The sequence below is a fragment of the Aotus nancymaae genome, unplaced genomic scaffold (assembly GCF_030222135.1).
Source record: "Aotus nancymaae isolate 86718 unplaced genomic scaffold, 86718_ANA_hifiasm-v0.15.2.pri h1tg000010l, whole genome shotgun sequence".
Classification (NCBI taxonomy): domain Eukaryota; kingdom Metazoa; phylum Chordata; class Mammalia; order Primates; family Aotidae; genus Aotus; species Aotus nancymaae.
The window spans coordinates 42,408,894-42,433,037 of NW_026988421.1; the positions used below are offsets into that span (position 1 = coordinate 42,408,894).

A 24,144-nucleotide genomic window follows, 5' to 3' on the forward strand; every position below is an offset into this window, starting at 1 on the left:
ACTTTCAATAATGGACAAAAACACCCAGTCAGAAGACAGGTAAGAAAATAGAGGATTTGGGCCAGGCATGATTCACTCCTATAATCCCAGCACTTTGGGAGGCCGAGGTGGGTGGATCACTTGAGGTCAGGAGTTCAAGACTAGCCTGGCCAATGTGGCAAAACCCCATCTCTACTAAAAATACAAAACTTAGCTGGGTGTGGTGGTTTGTGCCTATAATCCCAGCTACTCGGGAGGCTGAGACCAGAAGAATCACTTGAACCCAGGAGGTGGATGTTGTAGTAAGCCAAGATTGCACCACTACCCTCCAGCCTAGGTGACAGAGCAAGACTCTCAAAAAAAAAAAAAAGAAAGAAAGAAAAAAAAAAAAGGAATCAAATAAAGTATCTCCTCTTATCACAACAGGATGACATTAAAAACGAATAAAATCAATAACTGAAGAAAAAGTAGAAAATTAACCAACTGTGGAAATTTAAAAATACATTGTTAAACACAAAAGAAATCAGAAGGGAACTTAGAAAATACTTAGAAATAAATGAAAACCAAACAAAAAAAATACAACATGCCAAAAATTATAGAACAGCAAAAGCAGTCCTAAGAGGGAAATTTATGGTTGTACACATTTACACTGAAAAAGATCTCAAATCAATAATCCAAATTCACATGTTAAGAAAGTAGAAAAAGAACAAACTAATAAACCCAAAGCTAGCAGGATGAAGGAAATAACAAAGCTTAAAGAAGATATAAGTAAGAGAACAGAAAAATAAAAGAGAAAAATCAATGAAATCAAAAGCTGGTTCTTTGAAAAAATTTTAAATATTAACAAAGCTTTACCTACATTAAGAAAAAGAAGATTCAAAATACTAAAATCTGAAATAAAAATGGGGACATTAGTACCAATTGTACGGAAGTTAAAAAAAGATAAGACAGTACTGTGTACTGTGAAAAATTGTATGCCAACAAATTAGATAATCTAGATTAAATGGAGAAATACTGAGAAGCACAAAATGTACCAAGACCGAATCACAAAAAAATCTGAATAGACCTGTAACTAGTAACAAGACTGAATCAATAATAATAAATTCCAGAAAAAGTCCTAGATTTGATTTTTTCATCTGTGAATTCTATCAAACATTTAAACACCATTTTTTCCCAAAGTTTTTCCAAAAATGGACGAGGAAACACTTCCTAACACATTCAATGAGGCCAGCATCACCCTGATAGCAAAGTCAGACAAAGACATTACAAAAGAAAACTACAGACCGGCAGCCTTTATGAATGTTGATATAAAATCCTCAACACAGTGCCAACAAACTGAATTCTACATTTATTAAATGGATTATACATGAAGACCAAGTAAAACTTATTCTGCAAAAATGGTTCCATATATGAAAAACAGTATGATATACAATGTTAATAGAAGAAAACAAATCATATAGTCATCTCAATTGGCACAGAAAAAAACATTTGAAAAAAACAGCACCATTTTATGATAAAAATACTCAATCAACTAAGAATAAAAAGAAATTACCACAACATAATGAAAGCCATATATGAAAATACCAGTGGTTGGGTGCAGTGGCTCGCTATGATCCCAGCACTTTGGGAGGCCAAGGCAGGTGAATCACTTGAGGCCAAGAGTTTGAGACCAGCCTAGCCAACGTGGTGAAACCCCATCTCTATTAAAAATACAAAAATTAGCTGGGCATAGTATCGGACGCCTGTAATCACAGCTACTCAGGAGGCTGAATCAGGGGAATCACTTGAATCCGGGGGGTAGGAGGAGGGTGCAGTGAACCGAGATTGTACCACTGCACTCCAGCCTGGGCGACACAGCAAAACTCTGTCTGGGGAATAAAAAAAATCACGTAGCTAAGATGATATTCAATGGCAAAAAATTGATTTTCTTCTAAGGTCAGAAACAAAACAGGATGCCTTCTTTCACTACTTCTATTCAACATAGTATTGAATGTATTAGAAAGCAATTAAGAATAAAAATCATCTCAAATTGGAAAGGAACAAGTAAAATCTCTGTTTGCAGATGATATAATCTTACATGGAGAAAACCTCAAGGATTTCAAACACACAAAAAAAATAAATTCATGAAGAAACAGGACACAAATTTAATGTGTAAAAAATCAGTTGTGTTTCTATACCCTAAGAATGAACATTTAGAAAAGGAAATTAAGAAAACAGATTTATAAGAGCATCAAAATGAATAAAATACTTAGGAATTAACTTAGCCAAGGAGGTAAAATACTTGTAAACTGAAAATTACAAAACATTGCTGAAAGAAATGAAAGAATACATAAACGAATGGAAAGACATCTGGTGTTCATGGGTTAAAAGACTTAATACTGTTCAGATGTCAATACTATCCAATGCAATCTACAGATTAATGCAATCCCTACAAAAATCCCAACAATGTTTATTGCAGAAATTTAAAAAAAAATCCAGATGGGAGGAGGAGAGCTCAGGAAAAATAACTAATGGGTACTAGGTTTAATACCTGGGTGATGAAATAATTTGTACAATAAACCACCATGACACAAATTTACCTATGTAACAAAACTGCACATGTACCCCTAAACTTAAAAGTTAAAAAAAAAATCCATCCTAAAACTCATAAAGGTCCCTCAAGGGCCAAAGTTATCCTGAAATATAAGAAGTATGGACGTGGTGGCTCATGCCTATAATCTTTGGGCATTATACTGAAGAGGGCATATTACTGAAGAGGGCAGAATGCTTGAGCTCAGGAGTTCGAGACCAGCCTGGGCAATATGGCAAAACCCCATCAACACAAGAAATACAAAAATTAGCTGAGCATGGTGGTATGGGCCTATAGTCCCAGCTACTCAGGAGACTGAGGTGGGAGGATTGCTGAACCTCAGAGGTGGAAGTTGCAGTGAGCTGAGATCATGCCACTGCATTCCAGTCTGGGCAACAGAGCCAGACGGTGTCTCAAAAATAAATAAATAAATAAATAAATAAATAAATAAATAAATAAATAAAAACACAAGTTGAAAGACACATACTTCCTGGTCCAATAGTATGGTCAAGAGAGCCTAAAAATAAACCCTTGCATCTATTGTCAAATAATTTTCAACAAAAGTGCCAAGACTATTCAATGGGGAAAAAGACAGTCTTTTCAACAAATAATGCTGGCAAAATTAGATATTCACATGTGAAAGTGTGAAGCTAGACTCTTACCTAACATCATATACAAAAATTAACTCAAAATGGATCAAACACCTAAATGTAAAAGCTAAAACTATAAAACCCTTAGGAGAAAACATGGGAGGAAGTATTATGGTATGAATTCGGCAAGTATTTCTTGAATGTGACCCCAAAGGTGCAGGCCACAAAAGAAAACAGACAAGTTGGACTTTTCAAGCTAAATAGTTCCTGCATAGCAAAGGAAATAATCAATACAGCGAAAAGCAACCCATTCTTTATGGGAGAAAATATCTGCAAATCACATATTCAATAAGGTCTTAATATTCAGAATACACAAACAACTTCTTTTTTTTTTTCTTTGCGACAGAATCTCGTTCTGTCGCCCAGGCTGGAGTGCAGTGGTGCAATCTCAATCTCGGCTCACTGCAACCTCTGCCTCCTGGGTTCTAGCAATTCTCCTGCCTCAGCCTCCCAAGTAGGTGGAACTACAGGTGTGCGCTACCACCCCTGGCTAATTTTTGTATTTTTAGTAGAGATGGGGTTTCACCATACTGGCCAGGCTGGTCTCGAACTTCTGACCTCGTGATCTACCGCCTGTGGCCTCCCAAAGTGCTGGGATTACAGGTGTGAGGCACCATACCCGGCCAGAGAATACAAAGAACTTCTAAAACACAATTTAAAAATCCCAAACTACCCAATTCATAAATAAGCAAAAGGCTTGAAGAGACATCATTGCTCCATAGCTGATATACAAATGACCAATAAGCATGTGCAAATGTTCAATATCGCTAATCATTAGGGAATTGCAAATTAAAACCACAGTGAGACTTCATACTCATTAGGATGGCTATTATAAAAAACAAAAAAAACACAAAAAACCAAAAACATGTGATGGTAAGGATGTGGCAAATTCGGAACCCTAGTGTATTGCTGGTGTTAATGTAAAATTGGGTAGCCACTGTACCAAACAGTAAGGTGGTTTCTCAAAAATTTAAACGTAGAATTACCATTCAATCCAGCAATCTCACCTCGAGGTACATATCCAAAAAAAAATGAAAGCAGATACTCAAACAGGGATTTATATACCCATATTCACAACAGCCAAAGGTAGAACCCAAGTGTCCATTGATGAATAAATGGATAAACAAAATGTGATGTGCATATACAATGGAATATTATTCAGTTTTTTAAAAGGAAAGAAATGCTAACACGTGCTACAACCTTGAAGACATTATGTCAAGTGAAATAGGCCAGTTACAAAAAGATATTGCATGATTCCACTTATATGAGGTACCTAGAATAGTCAAATACATAGAGATGAAAGTAAAACAATGGTTACCAGGTACTAAGAGGAGGAGCAATGAGGAGTTATTATTTAATGGGTTTGGCATTTCAGTGTGGGATAATGAAAAAGTTCTAGAGATGGACATTGGTGACAACTGTACAACAATGTAAATGTACTGAATGCTAAATGTTAATGCTACTGAACTGTATGTTTTATATGTATATATAAATATACATATGTATTTTATATTTATATATACATATAAAACAGTTTATATATATAACATACAGTTTATATATATATAACAGTTTATATAGATATATATGAAACAGTTTTTATATATATAATGTGTGTATATATATATATAAACATAAAATATATTATCACAGTGACAAAATTACGCAACTCTGGCCCTATGTATCTTCAAACCTTTATTCCTGCTTCTCAGATGCAACCACCTTCAACTATTCTGGTTCTTTTTCCTCACATTTAATTAGGTATTTTAAAATATTATTCTTAATACTGCTTCTTATAGATTTATTAACTACAGATTTCCTGCCACAGTAGAAGAGACTTACAGAACTAGTAGTACTCCACACGTTTCACTTATCTTAATTCCTCTAAAATAGCAATATCACAATTTTGGGTTAAATCAACCAATGTTAACAATTGGGTAGCCACTGTACCAAACAGTATGGTGGTTTCTCAAAAATTTAAACGTAGAATTACCATTCAATTCAGCAATCTCACTTCAGGGTGCATATCCAAAAAAAATGAAAGCAGATACTCAAACAGGGATTTATATATCCATATTCACAACAGCCAAAGGTAGAACCCGAGTGTCCATTGATGAATAAATGGATAAACAAAATGTGATGTGCACATACGATGCTATACAACACTATCTAAAGCAGTCTATACATATACTAATAATGTAATAACTTACATATATAGGTCTAATTACTAATTCTATGAATTATACAAAAGCAAAGTTACAATCTCAAAAATTCTATGAATTATACAGAATCAAAGTTACAATCTCAAAAATAGATGAGAAATGCCAATGAATAATCTGTTCATTGACAGAGACAGGTCAGACATTACACAACTCCAGCTGATTTTTGTCACGCAGGAATGTGAGCTAAGTGTTGGAAGATCCTTGGAAATTTAAAAAGCAGCTAGAAATGTAGCTTTTTATGTGAGGTCTCGATTTTTAAATATAGGAAATGTATTTCAATTTTAAACATGGTGTGAATCAACAGTGCTAGTCAAATAAAGGATATTAACAAGATTAGCCTAAGAGTTGTATACAAGATAATATGGTTTCTAAGGAAATCAGCTTTGGAATCTGACAGACCTGAACTCAACCTTTAATCTCATTACTTACTACATGTAATGCTTGGAGAAGTTAACTTCTTTTAAACCATCGATGAAATGGGGATAGATGTGCTGTAGAGATTTAGTAAGATGATACATATAAACTGGCTATAAACAGTTATACATATAAATAAGTATCTAAATAAATCCCCAATAAATGTTACCTATTATTAAAATACAAAAAAAAAAAAATGAATTGGTGTAGACAATATAAACACTGTCTAATCCACTAAGGAAATAAGACTAACAAAAGTAGGAGGTGGCCAGGCACGGTGACACAGGCTTGTAATCCCAGCACTTTGAGAGGCCAAGGTGGGCAAACTGCCTGAGGTCAGGAGTTCAAGACTAGCCTGGCCAACATGGTAAAACCCCATCTCTACTAAACATAAAAAACTTAGCCGGGCGTGGTGGCATGTGCCTGTAGTCCCAGCTACTCAGGAGGCGGAGGCAGGAGAATTGCTTGAACCTGGGAGGCGGAGGCTGCAGTGAGCCGAGATCGAGTCACTGCACGATAGCCTGGGCAACTGACTGAGACACTATCTCAAAAAAAAAAAAAAAAAAAAAAGTAATAGGAGATACCCAGTAAGAACAGGGGCTTTCATTTGGGGTGATAAAATGTTTTGAAACTTTTATGTTTTGAAACTGTGGAGGTTACACAACATTATGAAAGTAATAAATGTCATAGAATTGTACACTTTAAAATAGTTAGCTTCCTATTATGTGAATTCTGCCTCAATAAAGAAAAAAAGTGGGAAAAAGAGAGGCAATATGAAAGAAGGAGTCAGAAATGCTAGAAAATGAAGATGAAACGGATCATTCTTTCCTCTAAATTATTTTGAAGCCTGCCTATAAATAATCTCTCTTTAGTTCCTTTTTTAAACTGAATAGCCAATGGTGATAACGTTAGGGCAACAAATACTTCCTTTTTACTGAAAATTAACATACAACTAAGGTTGATAAATTGAGAGGTCAACATATTTCAAGTATTTCAAAAGAATATTTTGAGACAGGCATGGAGGCTCATGCTGTAATCCCAGCACGTTGGGAAGCTAAGACAGGTAGACTGCTTGAGTTCAGGAGTTTGAGACCAACCTGGAAAACATGATGAAATCCTGTCTCTACTAAAAATACGAAAATTAGCCAGGAGTGGTAACACACACCTGTGGTCCCAGCTACCTGAGAGGCTGAGGTGGGAAGATCACTGGAGCCCAGAAGTCGAGGTTGCAGTGAACCATGATCAAACCATGATTGCACTCCAGCCTGGGTGACAGAGCGAGACTCTGTCTCAAAAGAAAAAGTTTGTGTGGGGGACAGGGTGTTCTTGAATCTATTACACGCTGCTTATACATGGGGGAAAAAACGCTCACAGTGAACAAGACAATAAATAAATCTTTTTCAAAAATCACTGTGTATCAGAAGACTGTGCTCTAAAAGCATTTCCTTATAATATAGGACTCTTGCCACCAAAAAAGAAAAAAAAAGGTAGAAGGAAAGGAAAAGAATAGAAAAGGAAAAGAAAAACATCATACTAGAATCTCCCTCTTGGGAGATTTACAACGCATAGTGGCGTATAAAGGTTCTGCAGTGAGAAAGACAGTTCACCTCTATTAAACCTCCATTCTCCTGATTTATTAGAAACAGAACAATTCTTTTTTTTTGTATTTCTTTTCCATTTTAATTTTTATTTATTTATTTATTTTTATTCAGTCCCTGTAGAGATTGCCAATAATTGCCAATGCCAACTATATTTCCAGTCGTAGAAACAGAACAATTCTTAAGCTATGCCTCTTAAACACGTGAAGCATCAATTTGTTAAAGATTGCTTAGATTTATACCAGATAACATAAAGTAGATAAGTTCAATATTAGCTTGAGAGATGAGATTAACATACACATTGGAGGGGTGCAGTGGCTCATGCCTGTAATAACAGCATGAACTGTTGGAGGCTGAGGCAGGCAGATGGCTTGAGTGCAGGAGTTCGAGACTAGCCTGGGCAACATGGCAAAACCCTATCTCTACAAAAAACACAAAAATTAGCCAGGCCTGGTGGTGCATGCCTGTGGTCCCCGCTACTTGGGAGGCTGAGGTGGGAGGATCACCTGAGCCCAGGAGGCAGAGGTTGCAGTTAACCATGATCATGCCACCATGATCATGCCACTGCATTCCAGCCTGGGTGACAGAACAAGAACGGGTCTCAAAAAAAAAAAGAAAAATTAATATACATGTCCTAGAATAATCAATTATCTGAGTAAAACACTGTTTCATATTACCAGCATATCAGGGCAAGAGCTTAGCAGCAAGAAAGGAGGGAAAAGGTAGTAAGTAGTAAGAGGAAAAGACGAAAAAAACAACTTGGGAAAAGTTAGCTTCTATGAGATGTGGCTTTCTTACCCTGTCAATTCTGAATGGTATATAAGCAAAACAATTGCAATTAGGATAGTAAAAAATAGCAAAAAGATAGTAAAAAACTACAGCTTGGTTCATTTTTCCCTCATTTTCTTTTGGCTTATTTTTTACATTAATTCCCAATCGTAGGAGGTAACCTCAAAAGGTGAAGTTTCAAAAGGACTCTGAGTACCTCAAGTATAAAATTTCACATTGTCGTAACAAATTATATCCCTAAAAGTTAAGCCGATCAATTTAGCTGGGTGCAATGGCTCACTCCTGTAATTCCAGCACTTTGAGAGGGCAAAGCAGGTGGATTACCCAAGGTCAGGAGTTCAAGACCAGCCTGGCCAACATAGTGAAACCTCATCTCTACTAAAAATACAAAAATGAGCTGGGCGTGGTGGCAGGCCACCTGTAATCCCAGCTGCTCAGGAGGCTGAGGCAGGATACTCACTTGAACCCAGGAGGCAGAGGCTGCAGTGAGCCAAGATGGCACCACTGCACTCTACCCTGGGTAACAAGAGACTTCATTTAAAAAAAAAAGTACTGAGCAATGCAGGTATGAAGGTATTTGCAATCTGCGTTTAGTCAAAGCAGTGATGTAGTACAACAACAAAGTCTAATCTTTGCAGAGTATTTTCTGTCTGAGGAAAAATCACAGAAAAAATATGCAATGAGAGAGAAAAGGATAATTTTAAATATTCTTTGGGCATTCTAATAGAACAAAGAAAAATCCAACTGAAAATACTTTTGTTAACAGAAAAAGTATAGAAAAATTTTAAAAACATTTTTCACTGTGACACTATCATCTTTGAACCAAAAAAGGAATCACCACTGATCACTAATATTCCCAATATAATATGAACCAATTAAGGGAATTAATCACTTAGGTACTAGGTACAGTCACTCTTTTGGAGACTTTAATACTAACAGGCAAATTACTTAGGAATTATTTATTTCTATTTTTGTTGATAGGAAAAAACAATACCTTTATTTCTGGTCACTGTTCATCCTTTCTCTTATAAAAGAAGAGGTGGGGCCTGGGCAATTGAAGCTATCAAAGCTTTATTGGCCAGTTATCCCCCAATCAAAAAAGAATGAGACAAAAGGAAACAAGGACAGCAGAGCTACTATATTCAGCAGATAATTCTTCATGTTGACATGCTATTAATAATATCATAAGAGGTGACAAGATCTGTTGGCTGAAAGAACCACTGGCTAAATATTAATCCAGACACATAAAACATTTGTTTCTTAGAAACAGCAGATTTGAAGAAGTCATACAGCTAGACAAAACAAACTAGATAGTGAAGCTAGATAGCATAAACCTCAGCCTTGATTACTAATTACAAACTGAATGTGTGAAACTTTTAATTCAGAGGCAAAAAATAAGAGTCATCAATCAGATCGAAGGACCAAAATACTTCCCAGCAAAGTATTTTCTTGGTGAAGTTATTACAATCTAAGGTCTGATAATGAGCTGTACAGGAACTTTATCAGTAACTTAAAAGATACACAATCAGCCTCAATGACAAATGACACTCAGAAGAGACCAACATAAAAACTAGCATACCAGATTAATTTACCACAAAGATATTCCCACCATAATCAAAAAAGTTCCCCTCTATTCAGAGTACTCACTCTTTTTTGGTATTAGTACTAATCTGGCTAGGTTGAATTAGTGCTTAGTTGAATACAGAATTATAATAATGTGAAGTAGGTCATCTTTGTGGGATATATCATCCAGGCGATAAAAAGGCCTGATAAACACTTCTGTACCATAGCAGAGAATACATGTCTGGTGACTATACTGCTTGTTTCCCAGATTCTCCATCTTCCTTAATTCAAAATATGCCTATCCTTTTCTTTTTTCTATGGCTCATTGCTTTTTCTTTAGAAGTGTTATCACAAGTTATATCAACCTGCTGTTCCCATCAGCTTTCAATGTTAAGCATCCTTCTACTATGCCCTGCCTAACTATGAGATGACAAATTCATTTCCCTATTTTCAATTTCCTAAACAGTACTTCTGGCATCCCTAGCTACCAGCTATAATTTTAATAGAAACTATAAAAAACTAGGGGAATTTTTTGGTAGTTTTTGTAGGTACGAAAATTTTATTTTGAATATAAATATTACGAAATTCCAAATGAACACAACTCAATACTACAAAAAATTGTAAATCTACTGTGGTTCAAAGCAAGTTGCCAAAACTTAACCACTAATAAAACTTACAGCTAGCTCATAAAAGAACGCAGGTTGTCTTATATACTTACACAACTATTATAAAAGGAGTCTAAATCTGCATAATACTTTATAAGTTACAAAGTGCTTTCCCATCCATTTTAACATTTAATTGTTATAACCACCAAGTATTTAAATTGAAAGTCTCCAGAAAAGATACTAATGAAAGAGTGTACAGGAAATAAACCAGAATTTTAACTTTCTTTTTTTTAAGAGATGAGTTCTCGCTTGTTACCCAGGTTGGCCTCTACTTCCTCAGTTCAAGCCAAGTGATCCTACTTCAGCCTCCCAAGTAGCTGGGACTTCAGGAGCACACCACAATGGTTGGCTTGAAATTTTAACTTTTAAAGCCATTAAGGTTCCTACTGACAATGTACAGTTAATGTATTCACACATAAATATTTTTGCTCTGAAATTATAAAGTATGTTATGACGATTTGCACATCAGACATGAATTTCTTCTTTCATAAAATATGCCATGAATTCCTAAAATTGTATATTTTAAAAGTAATATTTAAGTGGGCCTTGAGAAACAAATTGTTCTAAATAACTGCACTTAGAAATTTATGCAAAATTATAAAACTGATTAGGCTTGGTACACCCAGCGATTCCTTTCTATATCTCTTATACCAACCAAGTACTTCTTCAGGTGCTTAGTACACTTATGCACAGTGGTATATTAAAATTTGGTCTACATAAAAATATACAGTATTAGTCATCTACATCTTAGTGTGAATAAATCTACCAGAATAAATCCACTCTAGGATTTTAAGCCTAATCTCCAATTATGAAATAGGACAAAAATCACACTGTAATGGAATCCAGGCACTAAACCTGGTGAGAGGCATTTTATGGAATCCAGGAAATGATATCACATAAATACCTGATTATGTATAAGGTCAGTTCTTATCAAATGAACTGTAACCTAATGAAGTCCATCAGGTACAGTAAGCCAAAAAGGATTATAGAGCACTATAATAATAAAATAAAGCTTACATCACAAAGTATCTTTTTCTGTGGTTTAGAAATCTTTTCTAAATAAAAATATAACATGAATATAAACATCAATATTTGAAATAGAAAATCAAAGCATTCTTACCTTACTACATCATCAATATTGTTCCTGTATACGCCTTCAAGTCTTTCTGCAGGAAATCCCATAGCAATAATGTTTGGATAAATATCTGAGTGCTCAAGTTAAGGAAATATCTGAAATATGCAGCAATCAAACTAAAAGTATACATTTTAAAACATTAGCTAGTTATGAAAAGAAAGCTTTCCCCACTACAGCTGGAGTAATAAAAGGTGGTCAATGTTTTTATGTATAACTATTTATGTGTAATACTGGTAAAGATAAAAGGTAACTTCCATATTTACACTATTCAGTTACATGAGAAAAACAGAAACCTCGTGCTTTATAAATCACAGAACTAAAGTACTTTGGGTCAAAAACCAAAAATCAAAACAAAACCCCAAAATCTGCACCTGCCTGAAAAGACAAGAGTTCAACTTCTAATTTTTCCTGGCTAAAAAAGGCAACATGTTGTAGAAAAAACTAGATACCATGAAAATCTGGAAGTCAGATTTAAGAGCTGGTTACATCTCTAACTAGTTGTTTAATTTGCACAAGTCACTTAACCTTCAATTTCCTATCATAGACCTCAATTTCCTATCATACATGATAATTAGGCTCAAAGAGATTAACGCTATAAGTTTCTTCTAGCCCTTGCTATCTATACTTGGTAATAAAGAACTGAGGTAGAAACTTTATTATCCTTACTTTCAATAAAACTACAGTTGATCAATGAACAAAACCAGTTTGAGCTGTGTGGGACCACTTGTATGTGGACCTTTTTCTATCTCTGCCACCTATGAGACAGCAAGTCTGACCCTTCCTCTCCTACTCCTCAGCCTACTTAAAGTGAAGGCAATGGGGATGAAGACCTTTATGATGACCCACTTCCACTTAATGCATAGTAAATATATTTTCTCATCTTTATGATTTTCTTAATTTTTTTTTTGTAGCTTACTTGTATTAATGAAAAGTTATCAGTAAGATTTCCAGTCAACTATAGGCTAAATATTAGTTGTTAAGTTTTGGGAGAGTCAAAGTTACATGTGAATTTTCAACTGCACAGGGGGGTACATGCCCCTACCCACTGTGGTTTTCCAGGGTCAACTGCCATGGATATTTAGCATGCCCATTATAGTCAGTTACGCCACGGACTACAGCTAGCATAAAAACAAACCTCTACACTCAAGAACCATTTATATCCAACTATAAAAATCATCAACACTCTACACTTTTATGATTATTACCTACTCATCATACCAGCTCCATCAACCTCATCTCATGATTTTCTGACACAGACCTTTCACACCAGCCCAGCCAATCTGCCTAAAGCCTCCTTTTAAGACCAACTCCAGTAATCTCTGCCCACTCACTTCTGGACTCATTTATTTTCCAAATATAATTCAAAGTTGACCTAATCCAAGCTCTTTTCTAGGTCTTTTTCTTTCTGCAGCTTTCAAATTATTGACCTTATTTCAGTAATATTTTCAATTGGAAAACAATTATCAAGTTACTGAAAGTTATTATTTTGATATTATAGTTTAAGAAAAGGTTATATGTATACTATATGCTCTATCTATAAGATAACTATGTGCTGAGTGGAGAGATCTAGAGTATTTTAAGGAAAAAAACCTGTCCAACAGAGTATACAGGGTATATCTTTTGCACAGGGATGAGAAAAAGAATGTTAACACATATATTTACTTGAATGTCAACATCCTCAATACACATACACACGAATGAGTGATAAATGAGAAACTAATAAAAACAGTTGCTTCACAAAGAAAGGGAAGAAAAGGGGAAAAGCATAGCAAGAACAGGTGGCAGCAGGACTCCTGTGTATATCTTTATATATTTTTGATCTTAGAATCATATAAAGAAAAAAAGACTTTTAATCTCATAAATTGAACAGTGTTAGAAACAAAACTGATTAAAGGTCAAATTGACACCCAGGAGAATGAGAAAGGTTTTGTTACAAAGGCTATTTGGACACTGCACTTCTTGGTAAGAAGTATTCTAAGGAAAAAAAAAAAAAAAACTAGAAGAAGCTATAAACTTCTTTTGGTAGTTTTACTGATTCTAGTAGCATCATTATTGATATCCTCAAACTGTTTTCTTTTCTCTTCTTTTAAAGACAGACAGGGTCTCATGATGTGGCACAGGCTGGTCTCAAACTCCTGGGCTGAAGTGATCCTCCCACCTTGGCCTCCCAAAGTGTTGGGATTACATGTGTGAGTCATACACCCAGCCTCTTCAAACTATTTTTCCTTTTTTTCCCCTGAGACAGGGTCTCACTTTGCCACTCATGCTGGAGTGTGATGGCATAATCATGGCTTACTAGAGCCTTGACTTCCTGGGCTCAGGTGATCCTATCACCTCAGCCTCCTGAGTAGCTGGGACTATAGGGACATGCCACCACATGCAGCTAAATTTTTGGAAAGACAAGGTTTCATCATGTTTCCCAGGTTGGTCTTGAACTCCTGAGCTCAAGCAATCCACCTGCCTCAAACTTCCAAAGTGCTGGGATTACAGGCATGAGCCACCACACCAGGACTATTTTCTTTATATTGTAGAACTAAGCAATGAAGTTATGCTAATGATTTTAAGGTTCATAATTACAAGTGTAAGAAAACAGAGATAATATTGTAAAATCAAGAAATCATGTAAAAACTAAAAATATTAGTATGAATTCATGTTTGTAAAAATGTTTTCTAAGCCTTTTCTCTGAAATGGCTTATAAGCAACATCACTCTAGCAGTAATAAACATTCCAAGAATGCAGATTTTTGTCTCTAGTATCATAATAAACTAAAAGGAATCAAACTTCTTGGAAAAAAAGAGTTAATGCCAGGTTTGGAGTAGGGAAGGTACAGGTGAGCCTGGAATATCTTTTCATGCCAAGAGAACAAGGAAGGCTTATGGAGATTAATGGCCTATATCAAATGGCCAAAGGAGTTGGCATAAAGATCCAAATGACCAGCTGTGATAATCTTAGCATCAAAGAAAACATAAATGGTAGGATATTAAAACATCCTGAATTAAACAAAAATCCTTGAGTCTATAAAGACACTCAAAAAGAACAAAGTTAAGGCCAGGCATTGTGGGTCACGTCTGTAATCCTAGCACTTTGGGAGGCTGAGGTGGGTGAATTTCTTCAGTCCAGGAGTTTGAGACCAGGCTGGGCAATATGGCAATCCCCATCTCTACGAAAAGTACTAAAACATTGGCTGGGTGTAGTGACGTACACCTGTAGTCCCAGGCTGAGGTGGGAGAATCACCTGAACCCAGGGAGACTGAGGCTGCAGTGTACCATCACTGCACCACTGCACTCCAGCCTGGGCAACAGAGTGAGACCCCACCTCAAAAAAAAAAAAAAAAGAGTTAAAACAACTAAAAATGCCCTTTTTATTTATCACCTTTTGAGGTGGTTAATGGAATACTTCTTCACATTGAAAAATGGTAAAGAGAAAGATTTAAGTATTTATTTTGTCTTTCCTATGGAGACTGTATTTAAGGACAACCAAGTCGTCCCATTTTTTAAGTTCTCTCTTACCAAAAAGCATTGATTAATAAATGTAAAAGAGGGCCGGGCGCGGTGGCTCAAGCCTGTAATCCCAGCACTTTGGGAGGCCGAGGCGGGTGGATCACGAGGTCAAGAGATCGAGACCATCCTGGTCAACATGGTGAAACTCCGTCTCCACTAAAAAACAAAAAATACAAAAAATTAGCTGGGCATGGTGGCACGTGCCTGTAATCCCAGCTACTCGGGAGGCTGAAGCAGGAGAATTGCCTGAACCCAGGAGGCGGAGGTTGCGGTGAGCCGAGATCGCGCCATTGCACTCCAGCCTGGGTAACAAGAGTGAAACTCTGTTTCAAAAAAAAAAAAAAAAAGTAAAAGAACAGAATTTAAAATCTTATTCTGCAAACCCTAATGAAATTACTGATATACTCAAAGATCAACAAATGGTGTTAAACCAACAGGTGAGTAGTTGACGAGAAAATGAACTTTCTTACAGAGCCAAAATACTTTCTAATACAAAGAGATAAATATAACTGAACAATGTGGAGAAAAGACTGTCGCTGTCCAATTTCAGTGGCCAATCTCCTCATCATGAGTCAAGTAAAGACCATGTAACTACTGATATACAATATAAAAGACACAGCATCATCTATGATAGTTAAAGATCTTCAACTCAAATCCACCAAGGATTCAGATATAAATTTTAATTTGTAGGAAACACGTAAGATGGAACAATCTAAATGACATTATGAGACAGTAAACTGGACAAACTCAGAAAGTCTGTAGGACATAACCCAGTCTTTCTTCAATAAGCCAGTATCTTTAAGAAAAAAAAAAAGATGGGGGTATGAGAGAAGTAGGAAGATGGGTTGCCACCCTTGATTTTTAAAGATATAAGGTTCCTAACAGCCAATTTCATAGGCGCAATGCTGGCCTGGATACTGTTTCAGCCAAACCAGCCATAAAGGACATTTTTGAGCTAACTGGAAAAATTTTAATGTGATTTGGGCATTATATAAGATGAAAACTTGCTGAAATGGAAAAGTAGATGTAAATGACTAAAAAAGGCAGATTTCAAAACAATGTACCATGTAATACCATTTAGATAAAATATATATATATCAATACGGACATATATAGACAAAAGATTATAAAGTACTAAAAGTAATAATATGTAGGTGGTGACACGTATATTTTTTTCTCATATTTGCTTGTTTTGTATTTTCTATTTTTGCCACAACGTACCTGTAATTTCTACGACAAATTTTTTTAAATTAGATGTTTTATAATTACCCAAGTCTATTTATCAATTACCATGGCAAAATGCTGTCTTGCCATATATGACTTGGAAGAAGCTCTGTATGCATTTTTTAAATGCAAATTTCTACCCAAAAATTATACTAATAAAAGCATCTAAGACTTAAATAACATTTACTATGTCCCAGGAACATTTTTTGTCTCTTTAGGAACATATAAATTCATCTTCAGCCTCAAAGTGTTTTTATTATAAAGACTCTAAAAGAAAACTATTAGGATTTTCATTTTAACATCACAAATATTTGCTGTCATCTACTATTCTCACATAAGAAAGCTGCCCCATCTCTTAGTCAATCTCTGACATTTTTTTAAAAATTAAGAGAAATTTAAAAAATAAAAAAATAAGCAGCCTCACCTAAAAATGTAGCTGTTGATCAATTATCAAAATGTATTGGGATATTATACCCATTCATAAAAAAAAAAAAAAAAGCAGAAGAGAACCAAGGCCTAAATCAGTACTTCTTGAAACTGAATAATCTTAACTCAACCTTAGAAGACAAATGTAAGAAAATGGAAGACATCAGAAAAAATGAGGCACCAGAAGCAGCAGTAGGGAACCCAAAGTGGTTACAGTTACCAATACTCTGGAATTCCTATTCAAAATTATAAATATATTTTGGTCAAAAAATATAAATTCAAACCATCTATATTTTTTCAACAATGCAACAAAGAATATTTTATTAAAAGAAATAATAATTACCACTAACAACCTTACCTAACCTAAAGCATTAATTTCAGTGAGAATACTATTAAGATTTTTATCCGTACATTAATGTGTAGAAGTACAAGCCCTCCCTTGAAATGTGATCATTCTAACCAGGGCTAAACTCGAATTTATCCTTGCACTATAAATACTAATTAACAATTAGTATTTAATACCAGCTTGGGAGAACTTCAGGCTGATGTCTATTTTCTGCTGCTATATCATACCACAAAGGGGGTAATTTATAAAGAAAAGAAGTTCCAGACATTGGCCTTTCATTAAACATTAGCTATAATGGAAAAAAAAAAAAGAAAAGAAGTTTATTTCACTCAGTTTTAAAAGCTGAGAAGTCTAAGATCAAGGGGCTGCATCTGGTGAAGGTCTTCTGGAATGCGTCATAACATGGTAGAAGGCATCACACAGCAAAAGAGGGCATGAGCACATAATAGAGAAAATAAGGAGGCCAAACTCCAGAGATAACTAACTTGAACCTGCAATAATGGCATTAATCCATTAATGAAGGCAGAGCCCTTAAAACCTAATCACTTCTGAAAGGTTCCATCTCTTAATAATGCCACATGGCAATGAAATTTCAACATGAGTTTTGAAGGGAACATCCAAACCATAGCATCCTGCCCCTGGGCCCCAAAACTCATGTCCTCCTCACCTACAAAATACATTCATTTCATCTCAATAGACCCTGGGAAGCCCCACCCCCAAGGCTTTGCTGGATTGAGCCCATGCAGCTTTCACAGGTTGAGTCTCAAGCCTGTGAAATTCTCCCAGGCTGGCAATGAATACTGGTAGCTGTAGTTCTGAAGTCTTGGTGGTGGGCCTGCTGCTATGGTTCCATTCAGCAATGCCCTAGTAGGGACTCTCTATAGTGACTCCAACCCCAATTTCCATTCTGCAGAGGCTCCAACCCTGTGAAAAGTCTCTCCCAGACTATCCCCAACATCCTTTGAAATACTGGTGGTGGTAGCGATGTCTCCCACAGCTCTTTCATCCGGTGAGGCTGCAGAATTAGCACCATATGGACACTGCCAAGACTTACCATTTGAGTACTCAGCAGTTGCCTAAGCCACACCTGGGCCCCTTTGAACCAGAGCTAGGACAGCCAAGGCCCATTGGGCTGAAATATGGGGAGCTGAGGTGGCCCTGGGCAGCAAGCTTGTGAAGAACTATCGGAGCCTACTCTGCCTCCTCACAAACGATTCTACCCTCCTAGAGATTTGGGCCTGTGATGGGACAGACAGTCTCAAAGGATCTCCAAAATGCCTTTGGGGTCTTTTTCCATTGTCTTGATAAACAGTACCTAGCTTCTTCTAGGCACATTAATCTCTTTAGCAAATGGTTCCTGGGCCACACCCTTAGTTTGCTCTCCTACAGGTACTTTTTTCATTCTTTATTATAGCCAGGCTGCAAATTTTCCAAGTATTTCCATTTTGCCTCTCTTTTAATTATGAATTGCCTTTAAGTCATTTCCTTCCCCCAGCTTAGTTTAAGCAGTTAAAAGTAGCCTCCAGTAGCCTGAATGCTTTGCTGCTTAGTTATTTCTTCCGCCAGAAATCTTAGTTCATCACTCTTAAGTTCTGCATTCCATAAAGTTCTAGGATATGAACATAATTTTGCCGAGTTCTTTACAACTATATAACAAGGATGGCCTTTACTTCAGTTTCCAATATCTTGTTCTTCATTTTGGGGATCTCATCAGAATGACCTTTACCACTTACATTTCTACCAACATTCTGATTATGACCACTTAAATTATCTCTAAGAAGTTCCAGACTTTTCCTACAGCTCTCTTCTTCTGAATCCTCATCAGAATTGTCCTTAATGCTCTATTCACAGTAATCCAGGCTTTTTCTAGGCTGTTTGTCTAAATTCTTCCATTCTTCACAGGACCCAAGACATTTCCACATTTTCAGGTATTTGTTATAGCAACAATTGCACTCTTGGTACCAGTTTTCTTAAGTTTTATGTTGCTTTACTAGAATACCCCAAAACAGGTAGTTTAGAATGAATAGAAATGTATTTGGCTCACAGTTCTGGAAGCTGGGAAGTCCAAGAACATGGTCTCAGCATCTGGTGAGAATCTTTGTGCTGAGTTATCCCATGGCAAAAGGTAGAAAGCAAGGAAGCATGTGAGAGGAGGTGGCCAAACTCACGAGATCACTAATCCACTACCATGCAAACAGCATTAATCCATTCATAAGAATAGAGACCCCGTGATCTAATCATATCTCAATACCATCAAAATGGCAATTAAATTTCAACATGAGTTTTGTAAGGGACATTGAAAGCATAGTAGCAAAGCTTGCAAAGGATTTAACTTATTTTAGACAAGTCTATAACTATACACAAATGGGTGTTACCTATTCATTAAAGTAAACCCAGCTGGCCCCCTCCCTCATTCACGTAATCATTCAAACATATATTGAACATTTTGTACAAGGGGCACTGAGAACATAAGGCTAAGTAAGCAAAGACCACTGTCCTCAGGGCTTTCCCATTCTATTAAGGAAGACAGACACTCACCTATCATTGTGCCAAAGACCTTATTATATAAAAATAAGATAGCTTAAGAGTTAAAGAGGGAAGGATTAATTCTGTGGGGACACAGGTAAAGCTTCACCAAGTAGGTCATATATTAGATAATCAATTAAGTCGGAAACCAGTAGACAGAGGAAGAAACAAGAGCAGTTAGAACATTCCAAGCAACGGCTAGAGTAGACATATTAAAATACATAAAATATTCAGCAAAAAGCAAGCAATCCAGTGAAGCTTACACACAAAGCAACATGAAGAAGACAGGTGCTGACAGAAGATAAGGTCCAGCTTTAAGGATGCCTTGGCAGTGAATTCAATTTAATCAGACAGCTAAGGAGTCAAAGACCAGGATCAAAGTGGAAGCTTCTGCAGAGCAACAAGTCTTGCTCACATCCTATTTATTCCTTTAAATTGAGTCTAGGAATACAATCTTTTTAAAGTTTCATTTTCTTCAGATTCTCACCTTCCTTCAAGTTTGAGATTTTACCCAAGATGTTGGCATCCATCATAAGTTAGAAAGATGTAGACAACTAGTACCTGTTAAGTATCATGTACCAGACAGTAAGCCAAATATATTCTCATTTAATCCTAACACTACTAAATAGTAGTATTATCATTTCATAAATGAAGAAATTGAGAGTCAAAAAGACTGGGTAATTTGCCTGTTACTAAGTAGAAAGTTAATACTTTGAATCCAGATTATACACAAAGCGCCAAAGCCCAAGGTTTTTACACCATAATGCTCAAGAAGAGGAGATTAAGATTTTTCTATTCCCAAATAAAAATATAAAACTTGCAAAGGAAACAGGTTCAAATAAAAGTGATTTACTAACCTGTAATTACATTTACTAATAAAATGTTAAAACTGAAAAAATTCCAAAAGACAATATGAAACTCTACTGACATTTCCAAAAGTGATGCCAGCAACTACCTAAACAAGCACTAAATCTTGAGGCGAGTATTTCTTAAGCCACAAATTACACAAATAAACAAAATCTTTCTAATATACATTTATACTTCTCCATATGTTATAAAATTTAAGACATACTTTTAGGAAACCTAAACTTAAGAACTGAGGAATACATATACATATAATGATTGCTGACAGAAAACAGCTGTAACCTACACTTAACTTGATATTGTTCTGAATAAGAAGTTGAGTGTTTAATATGAAATTTACATCTAATGACATAAGTATTAAGCATAAAGATTTACAACAACCAGGTAACTAGAGGAAGATGAGTATTTCTGGCATCTAGAGATCTACTTGCAGGCAGTATGGCATAACGGTTAATAGCATACACTCTAGAACCAAGTTGCTGGAACTTGAACGCCAGCTTCAGGTTACACTTACTGTGTAACCTTAGGCAAATACATACTCTTTCTGTGCCTGCTTCCTAAGTAGAATGGGGCTAATAAAGGTACCTATCATACAGGTTGTTATTAGGATTAAATGAGCTAATATATGAGCAATGCTTAAAACACAGTGATAGCTGTCTCTCAACTGAACAAATAGTAATCCCATACGAGCTCACTGTAACTACTTTTTTCTTTCAATGACAGTGACTTATGGAATAACCAAATTTTTCTAAAGAACATCAAAGCCTAACAAAAAGTTTTACTCTTTGAAGTCCTTACTGTATCAATTTGCCTTTAAGTATTTATTTATTATAACTTAAGAACATATGTAAAATACAATCACAAAAGAAAAAAATAGTATCTCTGAGTTTTAGATATGGGAACATGAAATTTTGATTTTTTTTTGGCTTATGTGTATTTTCTAATATTTCTATGATGATGCTAGCATAGGTACGTATGCTTTATGATGAATGCCATCTTTTTATCAAACATAAATTTATAGTTAGCTATTATTACTGAGTTAATAAACTAATGTTTAGTTTTAAAATACAGCTTATGACTTCTACTTTTTTTTTGTTTGAGACGGAGGTTTGCTCTTGTTGTCCAGGCCGGAGTGCAGTGGCGCAATCTTGGCTCACCGCAACCTCCGCCTCCCAGGTTCAAGTGATTCTCCTGCCTCCGCCTCCCAAGTAGCTGGGATTACAGGCATGTGCCACCACGCCTAATTTTCTCTTTTTAGTAGAGAAGGGTTTTCTACATGTTGGTCAGGCTGGTCTCAAACTCCTGACCTAAGGTGATCCACCCCCTTAGCCTCCCAAAGTGCCGGGATTACAGGCATGAGCCACTGCGCCCGGCCAACTTGTACTACTTTAAAAGTTAACACGGCCAACATAGGAAATGCAAAAGATAAAAGAAATTAATACAAATCTAGTACTCAATGGTAGTATCTGCTAAACTTCTTAGATTTATATTTCTTTGTAATTAATTTTTGATGGAAATAAAAATTTTGGTTATATAGTGATAACTGTATTGTAAATACAATATATCCTATCACATTCTTAAAAAATTTATTATAACATAAATATTTTCTCCTGATATGAAACTTATAATTTTAAATGACAACACATTATTAAATTGATGGGTGTATCATGGGTTAATGAATCATTTTAGTACTGTTGGACATTTAGTTCACAATTTTTAGGTATTATGATCAATATTGCAACAAACACATCTATGTTTACGTCTTTTTAATATTAGTGGTCATTTACTTAGCAATCAGGCTACCTGTGTTCAAATCCCAGTTCTAATACTTTGGCCATGGGCAAGTTACTTAACCTCTCTAAACATCACTTTCCCCATCTTTAAAAAAGAGTAATTCTAGTATGAACTACATAGGGTTGTTATGAGGATTAAATGAGTCCAATGTACATAAAGCACATAATAAGCACTCAATAAATACCAGTGATAAAATATATCCTGAATTTAAAAAAAAAAAATCTTTTCTCATAATATCAGTGACTACTGTATATACAGTAAGGTAAAAGCAATGCATACATGGTAGTAGCTATCTTGCCTAAGTCAGATTAGCAAGCTCCAAGAGATTTCAGGTATATTAGACAGCTTCCCCCTACCTTTGGGTAAACATGTTAATTGGGGTATAATTCAAATAAAGCAAAATATACAGATCTTAAGAGATTAGTCTGTTTTTGATTGGTAATTTGCATATACCACATTTGGACAGTCTTGATTTAGGTGTTACAACAACCCTTTCTCACCAAAGAATACCATCCCAAAGAAAAATGTAATTAATAGTAATTAGGTTCTAAAGTCTGTTCACGTAAATCAAATTAATCTATAAATTATATTTTGAAATAATGTGGCTATTTTACCAGCTAAGCATATTTTTATTTCCTTTTCCAGGCATCCAATCATGACTTGAAACACTAGAAATAAGTTCCAAGTTACATCTAATTAACAAAATATCTTTTCTCGAACAACTTCTGAGTTGAGATCTAAATAATATATCTACCTTATCTCAAATATGTACTTGTACCTAAATTAATGGGGTATATTGTAGAAATTTAACTACAATTTTCAAGTAGGATATAGTAACTATTTCCCTAAACCCTATTTCATAAGACTGTGTTCCTGACACGTACACTGTATCTTATTTTAATTAAGATGGTTTACTAAAAGTAAAGCCATTGTAAAAATTTTCTTTGTAGTGCTTAATATATAGGTATCCTTATCCCTAAACAATTTATAAAGTAAAATACAGTGTTACAAATCAACAACTACTTCTCTGCCATAACTATTTTAAGAATTATTTTCACAGATCACAGATATTTTTAAAATAACTAAAAGTTGCAGTAACAATATGAAGCTATAACATATACATGAAACAAGAATTATAAAAATAAAAAGTGATAATACAGTTTCAGAGAGGTAATGAACAAAAAAGCATCAAAAGCAGATCTGAAGTTGCCTGGCTCATAAAACACTGAGCTAAACCAGTAGCTGGGGTGAAAATATTAATAAAGTCAGACTAAGAAAAGAAAGGTAACAGGAATGGAAGGTAAGTTAGCAGACAACAGGACTTTACCATTTAGTTTTCTTTAGTAGGAATTTCTGGAGCTTTTTCCCTGATTTCCCATCGGTGCTTTCAAATAACACACAGTTTAGGTTCTTGTGACCAAAAAAGAAATTCAGCCACTGATTCATAAGTTGCATCACATTTACTTTTCAAAATTTTAAGTTTAAACAAGTATTTTTCAATTATGTCACAGTTAAATCCATACGATCAACTTTTCTAATGAAATTATACTTTAAATACAATTCTCACAAACTTCTATGACTTTCTCATTTAAGGTAAGATTTTATATTTCTTACTAGATTTTTTTTTCCCTATAATAAGCTTTGTTGAATGTTAACAATGGGCTCTGGTTTCTAAATTGAAGATTCATAATGAGCAGAAAGCAGAAAGAGCAGTCCCTTGAATTTTCCAGTTGAAAAAGTGCCAACTTTTCATTATTTAACAATAATTTGTCCCAATAAATAAAACAGATAATCATTCCTGTACAGATCAAATTAATGCAGCCTAAAATCTTATTTTCTAAAGAGAAAAAGGTGAATAGGTAACAAAGGTTGAACTACA

The 24,144-nt window shown here is 35.3% G+C and overlaps 1 protein-coding gene across 2 annotated transcripts in view; it reads right to left on the reverse strand.

Annotated features, from left to right (window-relative positions):
• The window catches only part of PTEN (phosphatase and tensin homolog), a 101,282-nt gene that overhangs the window by 60,836 nt on the left and 16,302 nt on the right, over nucleotides 1-24,144 (reverse strand). For both annotated transcript variants that reach the window (XM_012467566.3, XM_021671730.2), the window contains exon 2: nucleotides 11,570-11,654. In XM_012467566.3, the coding sequence (XP_012322989.3) occupies nucleotides 11,570-11,654 (85 nt within the window). The remainder of the gene's footprint in view (nucleotides 1-11,569; nucleotides 11,655-24,144) is intronic.